This window comes from Arvicola amphibius, chromosome 6 (genome assembly GCF_903992535.2).
Source record: "Arvicola amphibius chromosome 6, mArvAmp1.2, whole genome shotgun sequence".
NCBI classification, from domain to species: Eukaryota; Metazoa; Chordata; class Mammalia; order Rodentia; family Cricetidae; genus Arvicola; species Arvicola amphibius.
Genome location: NC_052052.2, coordinates 11,821,608 through 11,835,243, shown reverse-complemented (window position 1 = coordinate 11,835,243; position 13,636 = coordinate 11,821,608). Strand labels below are relative to the sequence as shown.

The following is a 13,636-nucleotide window of genomic DNA, read 5'->3' as shown; positions in this document are numbered from 1 at the left end:
AAAAATGTCCACATTGGTCTTTGCTGCTAGGCAGTGGGTAGTCATGATGTTTTTTATTTTTCCCCAATAACCAGCTTTTTTTCTTTTTTTTTTTAATTCTGCCCTTGGTGAACTGCTCATCTCAAAGCAGGCTCATGGATGTTTTAAGTCACCTTCCAGACAGGCTCCCCAAAGCCAGGCACAGAGCATTCCCACAACAGAGCAGGGCACCTGGCAGAGGAGACCCCTCCAGGCTCAGGTTCTCTGGCCTCGTGTTTGGCAGGGATTGTGTTGGAGGAGGGGTCCAGGACCGTCAGTGCTGGGAACTAGTCAGCTCTGAGCCTACCCTTGGCTGGCACTCTCCAAAAGGCCCCCAGAGATGCCATGTGGATTTTCTGGGCTCCATGGGGGCAGCAGGAGCAGCCGTAATGTGTGAGACCTCCGGCCCTCAATCCACCAACAGCTGTGACCACTTCAGCTATTTTAAACCCTTGGGCTCCAAAAGCTCCTACCCCATCAAACCAGGCACTGGGCCCAATGGGGTGAGCCAGAACCAGGTCAGAGGCTTGACTGTGGGTAACCAGACAGGGGTGGATTACATGCGGGGAGGGGGCTTTGTATCCTGAGCCTTGGACGAGACTCTGCCAGCATTTTCTAACTATTGTTTCATTTAATGTCATTTTGTATCCTCCATTGTACTGAGGGATTGCCTGTGAACTTACTAGAGGTAGGACGAGCCACTCGAGCCTGCTAAGCCCCTGCCTACACACCCTGTGTCTCCACCCAGGTTCCTTCTCCGCCGCTGCCAGGAGCTGTGCACCTCCAGGTTAAGTTTTCACCTTCTCTGGGCTCTCTTTCTTCATCTCCAAAGTGGCAGGGTTCCTGGAAAGATAAAATAATCCAATACATTGGAAAGCGCTGCCTGGAAGCAGCGTGGGTGGCGCAGAAACCGCACGGGCAATGAGTCCTCGCTGTTACTTCTGTTCAGCTGGGTAACCACGGCCTTTGCCGGATGCCATCGCAACCCTAGCTCTGTTGTGACCCACTTAGGACTTGGCTGCGAGGAGACGTGTCCTTACCCCACACTGGACCCCACTTACTTGGTGGGAGTGGGTGATACAAAAAAACTCATATTCTGCACCTCTTGGAGGTGAGATGCACCCCATCTGCCTTACATGCGGGTTGCTCAGACCCAAGATTGCCTCTGAAGGAGAGGGGTTCCATCAGCCTGTTGCCACCGGGATTCATTCCCACTTAGGCAGGTGGCCCTCCCTATGCTTCCTCCTGATTGGATGAAGCTCTGCCAGGGACCAATCAGAAGTTACTAGCCTCTCCCAGGATCTGAACAGGAAGCCTTTGGGGGGGGGGGGACAGTGAGTGACCCCTCTGGCAGGGACTCTGGCCCTCTCCCTTCTCCACCCACATTCCTCCTAGATCTCTGACACCCGGGAACAGCTGGGGTCCTTACCAACTCCTAATTTGGGCATCTGGAGGAGAAGATTGGAGTCCAGGGCTGGCTGGGTGTGCCTGGGCATTAGGTACCTATGAGCAGCCCCTGTTTAATTCAGGGGTCTCCCATCAGTCCACCTCCCTCCCCCGTATGCATCCCCTCCATCCACCCACCCTGCAGTTTCCAAGCCCGTGGCAAGAATCCACTTCCTCAAACGCTGCTGTTTACTGCATTGCCCCCAGGCTTGGGTTCAGAGAGAAAGAGCCTGGATGGAGTTCAGGGTGGTTCAGACACTCCCCCCCCCCCCCCCACACACACACACTAGGTGTCACATGCACCCTGGCCTTCCAGGACACACGCTGACCTCTACCTTGGCATACCTTTTGGTGTCCCAGACTGGGGCCCTAATCCTCTGCCTGGTCCCTGTCCCTTCAAACAGTCACACCCTCTCAGCCACGGGGAGCCACCCAAATCTCCATCCATAAACACTACTAGGACCAATCCTCCCCTCTCCCGTCCTCTCACGTTCCAGCCAGGGTCTTCGCTGCCCGCTCCAGCTCAGCCTGCTCACAGTGGTCTTGGGGCAGCCAGAATACACTCCCAGATCACTCCCGAGGAAGAGCCATTCCAGGCTCATGTAGCTCTTCTCATGCCCGGGCTTAGCATTCCGGTCCCTGCCAGGGGCAGGGTTCCCCCCACTCCACCCAACTCCCTATTTCCCACGGCAGTGTAGATCTGATGTGGGGTGCCCAACTTCCCGAAGATGTTTGGAAGACTACTCTCCTCCCCCTTGTATTGGCAAGATTTTCTTCAAGAAACCCCAGAGGTCTCCTCCCAGAAGCCTTCCCTGGCCCTAGACTGGGTCTGGTCGCCTCCTCTGTGTTCCCACCCACTCCTGCCCTGTCCCTTCGGTTGTTCCTGCTCGCATTGTCTGCCCCTCCGGGCTGTAGGTCCAGAAAGGAGAATTTAATGAATAAAAGAATGAACAAGCCAAATATGGAAAATAGGAATTGACAACTTGCGGTTAGGGGCTCTGGGAGGGCGGGGCCAGGCCTGATGAACGGGCCTCAGGCGCTCTCCAAGAGGAGTCCGGCGGACAGCCCCGCCCAGCCCCGCCCTCCGGCTTTGTTTTAAGGCCGCCCGCAGCTCAGCAGCCGGCGCAGGCGCAGCGGCGGGCTCACCTGTAGCAGGTGCACAGTCTCGGGAGCTGCGGGGACAGCAGCCGGCTCTGCAGGGGTGATAAGATGGTGCGGGAGCGGACAGTGCGGCTGCTGTACGGGAGCCGCGTGGAGGCGGTGTACGTGCTGGGCACGCAGCTCTGGACCGATGTCTACAGGTGAGCCGCGTGGGCGAGTCACCCCCTCCGACTCACCCACCCTTCACAAACCCCGAGACTCTGAGACTCTGTACTAGGACAGCCTGGCTCCACTATCCCAGCTGTCCTTCAGTTCGAGATCCTTAGAAATCCCGAGAACTCCCAGAAACCTGATAATGCCCAGGCCAGTGTCCACTTCCACGCAATCTTGAGGGCCTCCAAGACACCCAGTCACAGTTCCCTCCTCACCCCTCTCCGAGACTTTCTCATGCCTGGTCTCTTCAGCCCCTCTCCCCAGTGACCTCAGCACTCATGGGCTCCCTATAACACGCCCCTCTCACTTCCCCCAGGCCCTCCTGGTTCACCTTTCACCCCAGCCTCCTCCACCAGCGGACTTCCTACTCCCAGCAAGCAGAAACTCCCCGGGATGTGCTGGGGACTGGCTTGCTCAAAGGGGAGCTACCCAGGTGGAATCTGGCCTGGGACTTATCCGATTTCACCCTCCCGGGGGCTGCTGGTAGTTGTCTGTCCCGAGGCACTGGCTGTGTCACCAAATGCCTTTCCTGACTTCACCCTGAGATTAGAGAGGGGTCACTTTCCACCCGCCGATGCCCTGGGAGCCAGGATCTGTTCTCCTCTCCCGTCGTCTCTGTCTGCACCCTTGATGGGGTTTGGGGTACAGAAGACTCGGAGACTCCGGGTGAAGGAATGATGCTGCCACTGTCCTATGTTCCGAGAAAATGAGTAGAGTGTGGTGTGGGACAGGAGAAAGGGGTTGGGTGAGCAGCCTGAGAGACCACATTGAGGTCTGATGTGCTGTTCTCTGCTCCAAACATTCTAAATGCTCCCGTTGCTAGAGTGGGAGGGCTTCATGCTGGAAGGAGGGGCATGCAGCACACTCTGAGATGAGACCCTGTGCTGGTGACCGCCATAGGTACCTCCTCTGTGTGCCTTGTTTCCAAATCATTCTGACACTAAAGCACCAGCTCTCCCAAGCCCTTGCAAGCCCACCTGAGTGTCTCCTGTTAAACTCTCCCTTCCCACTCTCCGGTTCCCTCCCACTGCCTGATCACTTCTCCAGGAGGCACTGGCCCTGCTGATCCAAGCAAGCCTGCCACCAGGACCCCTCTCTGCTCCTTTACTCCTAAGCCTGTCCCAGCTTCCATGTCACCTGGACCTCGACCTCACTGGTCCAGCATACAGACCCTAAAAGAGGACTGGATGGGCCCTGCAGATTGTAACGCAGTGGCGGAATACAGACTAGGCGCCAGCGGCGTGGCAGAGTGCCCATCTCTCCCCCTTCCCAGCTCTGAATTGGGCACTGTCAAGGGGTAAGCCAGGATCCAGGGCGCTCAGGTCCTAAGCCACAGCTGTCACCCTGCCCGTCTGTTTGCTGGGACACTGTGGGCACTGTCTGAAAACCTGGCACAGGGCCTCTGCTGGGGGCTAGGGAGCAAAAGGGGCCCATACCCAAGTCCTTGCCCTTGCTTCTCTTAGCAGAGAGACACCAGCTTGGCAGGGGACAAGAGGGCAGGTGCCAGTTCTTGTTAGCTCCACCAGGAACTACTACAGGACTCCCAGTTTACAGCATTGAAAGTTCAACACCAAGGGTCAGCACAGCCTAGACCAGCACCTGCCCAGAAGAGGCAGAATGCAGGCCACAGTCATCACTTTAAATGTAGTGGTCTGTGTTTTAAAGTAAGTTAACTGGAAATGGATATGGGGTTGGTGGCTCACACCTGTAATCCCAACACCAGAGGACTTGAGTCCACGGCTCCTTTAGACTACATAGCGAGTTCCAGGTCAGCTTGGGCTACCAGCATGACCCGTTCTCAGCCTTCCCTCAACACATGCATGCACACCTCAGAAAATAAGAAAATGGCCTTTAGTCCCAGCACTTGGGAGGCAGAGGCAAGTATGGACCTCTGTGAGTCTGAGATCACCTGGTCTACATGGCAACTTCTAGGCCAGTCAAGGCTACATATTAAGACCCTGTCTCAAAACCACAGAAATAAAAGGACTGAAGAAATAGCTCTGAGACTCTGTTGCTTCTCGTTCATGAGGGTCTCAGTCTCAGTTTGAATCCTCAGGTCCCACATAAAAAGCCAGGTGCGGCTGTATGCTCCTGGGCTCTGTGGAGGGCAGAGACATCAAGGACACTGGGAGCTTACCGCTCACCAGCCTAGTCAGTGAGAGACCCAGGCAGAGAGTGTCAGCAGGAAGACAACACCCTCCTCTGGCATGTTCACCCCCCACATCCCCTGACATATGTTACGTGCACAACACACACACACAAATTGGAGAAACATAATGCTCATGCTATATTTTGTTAAGCCCAACATATCTAAAATGTTATCATTGGAATACATGATCATGGAAAGATGGTTCATGAGAAAGATGACATTGTTTCCCCTGCGAGATTTTGTTACACTCAAAGTTCGTTTGCAGTGGGGCAGCTGGCCACCCTGCAGGGGCCCCATGGTCACCTATGCTGACCATCACCATCCTGGATAGCATGTGTCCGGAGCAGAGACCCACAAGCTCTCCGGGTAATTCTTTGCAGAGGGGACTGTCTGTATGGTGTAGCATGATGAGCGATATTCCTGCCTCATCTTACACAATGTCAGTAGCAATCTTCCCCCCACCCCACCCTGTCTACAATATGACAACCAAAAATGCCTCCAGACAATGTCAGTGGTCCTCAGGGAAGCAAAGTCACTGTCAGCTGGGATCACATGTCGGGCAGAAAGGAGCCTTCTCCATCGGGTCATGTCCAGTACTCCAGGGACCAGACTCCTCTCAGGCAGACAGAAACAGGAGGGGTCAATGGCCACTTAACACTAGGAAGTGATGCACCACCCCCTTTGTTCTGTGTGAGACCTGGAAGATGCTCTTTGAGCATCCTGATTCGCCCATGAAGAAAATGAGGCTCAGAAAGAGGAAGCCAGTTACCTGGTGACAACCAGGACCCCCGTAAAGTCTGTCCAGCTCAGAAGTCATGCTTTTTCCTCCACCCCACCCTGTGTGACCCCTGGCCACCCTCCACCCTGGATGGGAGTCCTCTGCCCCGAAACATCACCACCCTCACCCAGCCTTCTACGTCTTAACAAGTCCTTCCTGGCTGAGAAACAGGTTCTGGCTCAGGATCCCAAGTGATGCTGTCACCCCCAGGGCCTCTGAATAGATTCCACACAGCAAGGCCTGTGGGTAGTGCACCCAGTTATGTAGGAGGAAAGGTGGGGGCCCCTTGTTCTCGCATCAGGTCACAAAGGTGAATGAACAAGCCCCACTCCCCTGTCAAGGACTGAGGGTGAAGGTGATTCTCTTCCTTCCAGACCTTGTGGCCCTGGTAGGAACTGCCTTGCCAGTCCGATGCCAGGCCCCACCATTCTTTCACGTGGGGTAAGTGGTCTCTGGGTGGAGGCTGTTTTGAGGAACTTAGAATCTGTTGGCACAATAGAAATAGTCAATTTTGTGTTAATTTTGTTTTAGTTTTCAAAGACCTTATTGTCAGCCTGGAGAGATGGTTCAGTGGGTGGGACCTGAGTTTAAATGCCAGCACCCACATAAACATCACAGTAACCCCAGTGCTGAGAGAACAGTCAGGAGGCTCACTGGGGCTAACTGGCTAGCAGCCTAGCTCCAAGGTCAATGAGAGATCCTTACTCAAAAAAATTATGCAGAGCTCATGTCTATAATCCCTGGTCCTTGGAAGGCAGAGGCAGGTGAATATCTATGAGTTCCAGGAGAGCCAGTGATGCACAGTAAGGCTGTCTCAAAGAGAGAGAGAGAGAGAGACAGAGACAGAGACAGAGACAGAGAGAAAGACACAGAGAGAGACACACAGAGAGAAATACAGACAGAGACAGACAGAGAGACAGAGACACAGACACAGAGAGACACAGATAGAGACAGAAAGACACAGAGAGAGACACACAGAGAAACACACACACACAGAGAAAGCCAGAGACATACACACACACACACACACACACACACAGAGAGAGAGAGAGAGAGAGAGAGAGAGAGAGAGAGAGAGAGAGAGAGAGAGAGAGAGAGAGAGATTAAGGCAGATAGATCAGGTCACCCAGTATTGTCCTCTTGCCTCTGTGAGTTTTCACAGTTGCACATATAAGCACATGCACCCCTGCATACACATGTGAGTATACACCACACAAACACATACACGCACGCACACACAGAGACACACACACAGACATACACACACACACAAACACGAGAAAGAGAGATCTTGCCATTATTCACTTAATATCACCCCTAACACTTTTTGGACACCCAGCAGCCTTCCTAACATTTACATGCTCATTTCATATGCATAGCCATTTGCATACACTCCGCCCTCATACTGACTTCATGACCTAGGTACTAGGTCCCTATCACCCTTGGAGACCTAAAGTCAGACCACAGGGCCAAGGAGTACTTTAGGAGCAAGGCCCAGGCTGCCAGGGGTTCTCTCAATCTGTCCTCCTGAGACTCATGTTTGGGGCATGGCTCCTCCCTGCTCATTTCCTTAGAGAGCATTGTGGGCTATGGGGTGGGTGGCTGGCTGGCTGGGTGGCTGGGTGGGTGGGTGGGTGGGTGGGTGAGTGAGCATGACCACTGATGGCTGCAGACTAGCTAGCAAGGGGCTGCACTTCCCACCTCCAATCTCAATAGACAGACCTGGTTGGATGGGTCCATGGAAGGTCAAGGGTATGTGGCAAAGCTTGGCAGAGCAGCAATGCCTGCTGCCGAGAGAATGACGAAGGAAGACATCAGGCCAGGTCCCGTGGCCCCATAAATTAGAGCAACACCTAGAGCCCTCGGCCTTGGACAGGAGGCTCTGCCAGGAGCTGCTTAGGACTCAGGTTTCAGGCTAGTGCCCAGGGGTGGGAGGGCTGAGGAAGGACCTGGCACCCTGTATGCCAAGTCCACAGTCCCTTCCTGTAGTGGGGACCCATAATGCTCTTCCCTACTGACCACAGATCCCTGATTTAGGATGATAATGTATCTGCAGGATCTCCACCCTCAAGCCACCCTTAGTCAAGGGCGTCTGAGTCTCTGACTCCGATCTGCAGATAAATGTGTTTATCAGGGGGAATGGGGGATCTTGAGGTCCTAAGAATCCTCTTCTCTGGGTCCTTGCCTAGAGGACTCTGGTGAGGACTGGTGGGCTCCCCCAGGCCTGGGACTCATGGGGCATAGTTCACCCACACCCTCCTCCGAGGGTCTGGAGACCTATTTGGAGTGAGGTCTCACTCTGTATGGATCTTGGTGTGCTCATCTGTGAAATGGGATGGTTCAGGCAGGCCTCATTGGGTTGTGTGAAGTATGGACTGAGAGCCTATGATTTGGAGGATGGCACCTGGTAAATGCTCCCTAAGACACTGTTGTGAATCGGATTGGATTTATTATTGTATCACCCATCACGATGAACCGTGGTTACTGCCCTCAAAGTGTTCATGAGACTCACGGGAGAGACATATATTAAAGAAAAGTTAGTATTTGAGGTCCTGGCTAAGGGAGAGAGAAAGGTGATCTGGCTGGTGGGTTGGGGAAAGACTTCCTAGAAGAGGGGGCAAGTGAACTGGGTCTCATAAGACAGACAAAGGTTCACCATGCAACTTAGGATAACTGCCGTGGGAGCAAACCTACCTGGAAAATGGGACCCATGGAGGCAGAAAGGGAGTCATTTCAGTGGCCTGGAGTATAAGGGTATGGGCCAGAGAACAAGAATTGGGGCTTTGAAACCTTTGCTCAGGGGCTGGATGTTGTTCTGTAGGCAGGAGGAGGTCCTCAAAGGCTTCTGAGGAAGGAAGTTAGCAGGGATTAGATTGTTTCTTCCCTGTAGAGGGGCCTCGGGCTGCCAGAGGCACATCACCCTGGGATGGAGGCTGCTTGGGCTGCCATGTAGAGAAGGAGGCCAGCTATACACACATGCCAAGGTTTGCCTCAATCAGCCCTGCCTAGGCTAGTGCCAGCCCTCGGGACTCTGGCCACTGCCATAGTGAGCATCAGGTGTGAGGCCTAAGATCCTCCTCCCTCCCCTCATCTCTGTCCCTGAGGGTGCTCACCAGTCTAGCAGCCACAACTGCCCCTTCCAACTCCTCCAAAGACCTAAGGGCAGGATGTCACACCCCAGCTGCCAGGAGCTGGGGTCACTCCAAGGATGAACCCCGGCTGGCATTAATGAGGTCCAAGCCAGATGGACAAGCTGAGAGCCAGGGGCCAGCAAAGATGAGGCACATCACACCCTCAAGTGTGAGTCTGTGTGGGCCTCCCCATGCCTGCAAGGCTATTCCCAAGACCTTTCCTCAATGTCTGAAAGAAGATCTGACAGGCAGGAGGCCAGAGGCCACACAGCATTTGAGAAGCTGGGCACAGGTCTGCCTAGCCATTTCTCTCCATTTCCAAGGCCACTATTCAGCCCCAAGGACCATCACCACACACATGGCAGCTACCATCACCTCTATCGCCTGCTCACTTACTATCCCCCCACCACACACACACACACACACACACACACACACACACACACACTTCCATTACTTTTCTTCTGAAATCCCTCCTTGCTGGTAAGCCCTTGGTAATGTCCCTCCCTCAGTAGAAAGGCCAGCTCCACCATGTCTGGGACCTGTCCCACAATCATGATCATCCTCTCCCCATGTGCGTGTATGCACAGCCACCCACCTACTTACCTACACACACACACACACACAGAGAGAGAGAGAGAGAGAGAGAGAGAGAGAGAGAGAGAGAGAGAGAGAGAGATCCAGCCACACTCACCTCCTCTTTTTTCAGTGTCAGGTCTCCCTGGTCCCACAGCACCAGGGCAGCTTTGAGCTTGAAAGAAATCCTCTTGAGGCAGTAGTGTGTCGCCCTGTCACTGATGCTGGAGTTCCAGACTTAACTGATTCTTCTGAGAATAAACTTTAGACTCTTAGCTCAAATGTCACTTCCTCAGAGAATCTGTCACTTCCACAGATATTGTGCGCCCATCTAGAACCCAAGACCTTGCACATGTTAGGAAAATGCACTACTGCCAAGCTCCACCCCCAACCAGGTAGCCCAGATCTCTCTGTCACAGTCAACACAGTTAATTGCATAATCTATAGAAAACCTTTCTCTTTCACTAGAATATAAGCTCCAAGACTCAAAAGATGCATTATTTTCTTAGCCAGTCTTTCCCCAGCCCCCAGAACTCTGTCTGATACATAGTAACCGCTCAGGGGATACGTGTTGAGTGAATACAATGGCTGTAGAAGCAAGCCCTTCTCCTCCAGCCCCATCTCCAGCAAATCTTTCTCTTTTTTTGTTGTTTTTGTTTGTTTGTTTGTTTTTTCCGAGACAGGGTTTCTCTGTAGCTTTGGAGCCTGTCTTGGAACTAGCTCTTGTAGACCAGGCTGGCTTCAAACTCTCAGAGATTTGCCTGCCTCTGCCTCCTGAGTGCTGGGATTAAAGGCATGTGCCACCACCGCCCGGCCTCCAGCAAATCTTTCTACTTTGTGCCAGGTCTGGAATGAAATAAGGAGTAAGATGCAGCTCACTGTGGAGAATAAACACAGGCACAAATCCATTTATCGAGATGTGGGCATCGGGCAGGTAGAGAATCAGGGAGCAGCCCTATGGGTATTAGAAGAAATGGTGACAGTGAGGGTCTGGGAGGCAGCTCAGGGGGTAAAGCGCTTGTGTGCAAACTTGAGGACATGGGTTCAAGTCCCCAGCACCAACCTAAAGCCGGGTGTAGCAGCATAGGTCTGTGACCCCAGGGGCTCACTGGCCAGCCAGTCTAACCAGAACGATTAGATCTAGGCTCAGTGAAACACCCTGCCACAAAAACTAAGGTGGAAATCAATACAGGAAGACATCCGGCATCAACCTTTGGTCTTCAGCTGTGTGCGCGCGCATACACACACTAAATTAATAAACATAAAAAAATGCTCTGATACCAGCCTGCAAAGCCAGACAGGAAGCATTCTTTCATCCATTTACTGTTACATCTTGGGTGCTGGGACACTGGGGACATGTCCTTAGGACCGGCCTCCTGTCCCATACATGCACTCTTTAGACTCTTCCCAGTAAGCCAGGAGGTCAGAGCCACCCCGCCCTATTCCTTTCTCTCCCTCTGTTCTGACCCACAGCCTCTAGGGACCCCAGGCCATCTGTAACCCTAGGCTCTTGGGTTTCTGCAGGGGATTCTAAAAGGATCTTCCCCCCGGGAAGGAGGCGGCCAACAGGATCCACATGAGACAAAGGCGTCTTTGTGGCCTCTGCCAGAGCCGCTCCAAGAATAGCTGTTTGCTCAGCCTTAAACAGGCCTGGTGTAGGGCTGTGGGAGGCTTGGGGCCAGGGAGCGCTGATGTGGCCCAGTGTTAACCCACTACATACTTTTGCTTTGGTTTCTTGCTGGCTCAGAGGGATGGAGGCAGGTGCCGGCACCGAGACTAACCGCATCCTGGGGGTCATGCTTTGGATGTGGTTTGGGAAGCATCCTTATCTCAGAACTGCGTGCAGAAGCTTGACGACCTATAAAGTTGGATGGAGTGGTCTTCGTTCAAGGAGGGCGGGGCTCTAGCGCCCTCCACTTTATTTTAGCCAAAAGACCAAGAATGAATCGCTTGGCAGCCTCTATAGACTCCCTGTAATTCCTTCCCAAGCTATAACTACCAGACCACATTGATGAAGTTTAGTTATAGCAGTGATTCTCAAACCGTGGCCTTGAGAGTTTCTACAATGTACACTCTGAGGACCCAGAAGTCTCTGTTTGGACCAAAACTCTAGCTGTCTTTGTTGCTGCTGCTAAATTTGAGAGTCACAAACTTAAGCCTCTTCTTCAGCTGGCCCCCTGCTTCATTGCCAGCTACCCCTGTCTCACCTGGCCCAGAAGACAACCTCTCAGCGGATGGAACCCCTAAGTCTGTAGACATAGGAGGGAAGGGGGAGAGAGGGAGAGAGGAGGAGGAAGAGGAGGGAGAAAGAAGAAGAAGAAGAAGAAGAAGAAGAAGAAGAAGAAGAAGAAGAAGAAGAAGAAGAAGAAGAAGAAGAAGAAAAAGAAGAAGAAGATTATTTAAATCTAGGCATGGTAGCATAAGCTTCTGATCCCAATCCCAGCAGAGACAAGAAGGTTTTGCAGGTTCAAAGCCAGCCTGGTCTACATAATGAATTTCAGGCAAAGCTACCTATGGAGACCCTGTGTCTAAAAGAAAAACAAACAAACAAACAAAAACCGAAGAAAAGGAAAATGCCCTGAAAATGTAAACAGCGCCCCAATGTTTCTGAGGTTCCCCAGAGCAGTAGCTGTGCCCTTGGGACATACTCAGGCCTCCACTGCCATCATCTCAAATCCCACAAGCATCCTTCCAGAGCTCCTTAATCCACTGTGGTCTTATGAACCTTCAAACCTGGGTTTGCCCAGACTGCCAGCCCTGGCATCTCCCTCCGCTGGCTTCCCTGTCACCTACTGTTGTATACTCATTCTTTTGTCTTCTCTCTCACCCTTTTTTACTTATTTACTTATTTTGGTGGGTTTTTTTTTTCCAAAACAGGATTTTACTGTGTAACAATTCTGGCTGTCCTGGAACTCATTTCGTAGACCCGGCTGGCCTCGAACTCACAGAAATCCACCTGCCTCTGCCTCCCAAGTGCTGGGATTAAAGGTGTGTGCCACCACTACCCAGCTTCTCTCTCACTTCTTAAAAGGTCACCGTTTATATTTGTTTAGAACCCCTGATGCCCCGATCTCCTAAAGGTCTCCAGATGCCACCTTCCTGAAGTTAGAACATCAGTATATGAATCTGAGGGAACATAAATACCCAGCAACCAGTGCAAGCCGGTGTCCTCCCCTGCCCTAAGTCTTGGTGAAGTCTCACAATTTCCAAACCATTTCCCCCTCATCAGGAAGCCATGCATGAGTCCCAAGAGATGACCTTCAGGAATTCCAGGCCTGGGGATCTTCTAGACAGAATCCTCTTTCCTATAGAGCCTGATTCCATCCTGTTAAGTTCTCAGTGACAGTAGGCAGGGATATTTGGGGTTCCTGGTCTCCAACTCAGCAGGTGAAAGATTGGCCAGGACTCTGTGCCATTCACAGTCTCCTGCCCTGCCACCAGCAGGTCACTGCATTATAGCTAGGTTGCCTGGATCCCCCAGGCCACACCGTCTGGGAGCCCTACCCCTCTGGGACTCTTTTGCTAAGGCCCCTGTCCCATCTAGCCGAGACTGCTCCTGACCTTCTGTCTTTTCTCCCTACAGTGCAGCCCCCGCAGGGGCCAAAACCTTCAGCCTGAAGCACTCAGAAGGTGTGAAGGTGGAGGTGGTGCGTGATGGGGAGGCCGAGGAGGTGGTCACCAACGGCAAGCAGCGCTGGGCCCTCTCGCCCAGCACCACATTGCGGCTCAGCATGGCCCAGGCCAGCACAGAGGCCAGCAGCGACAAGGTACCATGGCCAGGAAATCAATATCCAGGACTGAGGGAGCCCAGGGCCATGCTGGAGTCCTGGGGGGCGGGGCATACTAGCCTGAGTCATAGAAACTGTGGGAGCCATAGAGTCCTTCCTAGTGAAAATAAAGGGAAGAAAATGACCAGGCGTGGAGCCACACACCTGTAACCCCAGCACTTAGGAGCTGGAGGCAGGAGGATCAAGACCTGCTTTGGGAAGCATGGAACATATGCTCAAAAAGTGAAAACTAGAGGCCAGAGAGGTGGCTCAGCAGTTAAGAGCCCTGTCTGCTCTCCCAGAGGACCCTGGTTCAATTCCCAGCACCCACATGGTGGCTCACAACCCTCTGTCATCCAGTTTGGGGGGATCTGACACCCTCTTCTGGCCTCCAAAGGCACCAGGCCTGCGTGTGGTGCACACAGAAACACATACAGGCAAAACCCCGTCCACATAA

General features: G+C 52.9%; 1 protein-coding gene across 1 annotated transcript in view; it reads left to right on the top strand.

The window, feature by feature from the left end:
- Positions 1 to 2,640: 2,640 nt before the first annotated feature.
- The window catches only part of Padi2 (peptidyl arginine deiminase 2), a 43,302-nt gene continuing 32,306 nt past the window's right edge, over positions 2,641 to 13,636 (top strand). The window contains exons 1-2 of the mRNA XM_038333793.1: positions 2,641 to 2,765; positions 12,996 to 13,179. Of these exons, the coding sequence (XP_038189721.1) occupies positions 2,674 to 2,765; positions 12,996 to 13,179 (276 nt within the window). The 5' untranslated portion in view covers positions 2,641 to 2,673. The remainder of the gene's footprint in view (positions 2,766 to 12,995; positions 13,180 to 13,636) is intronic.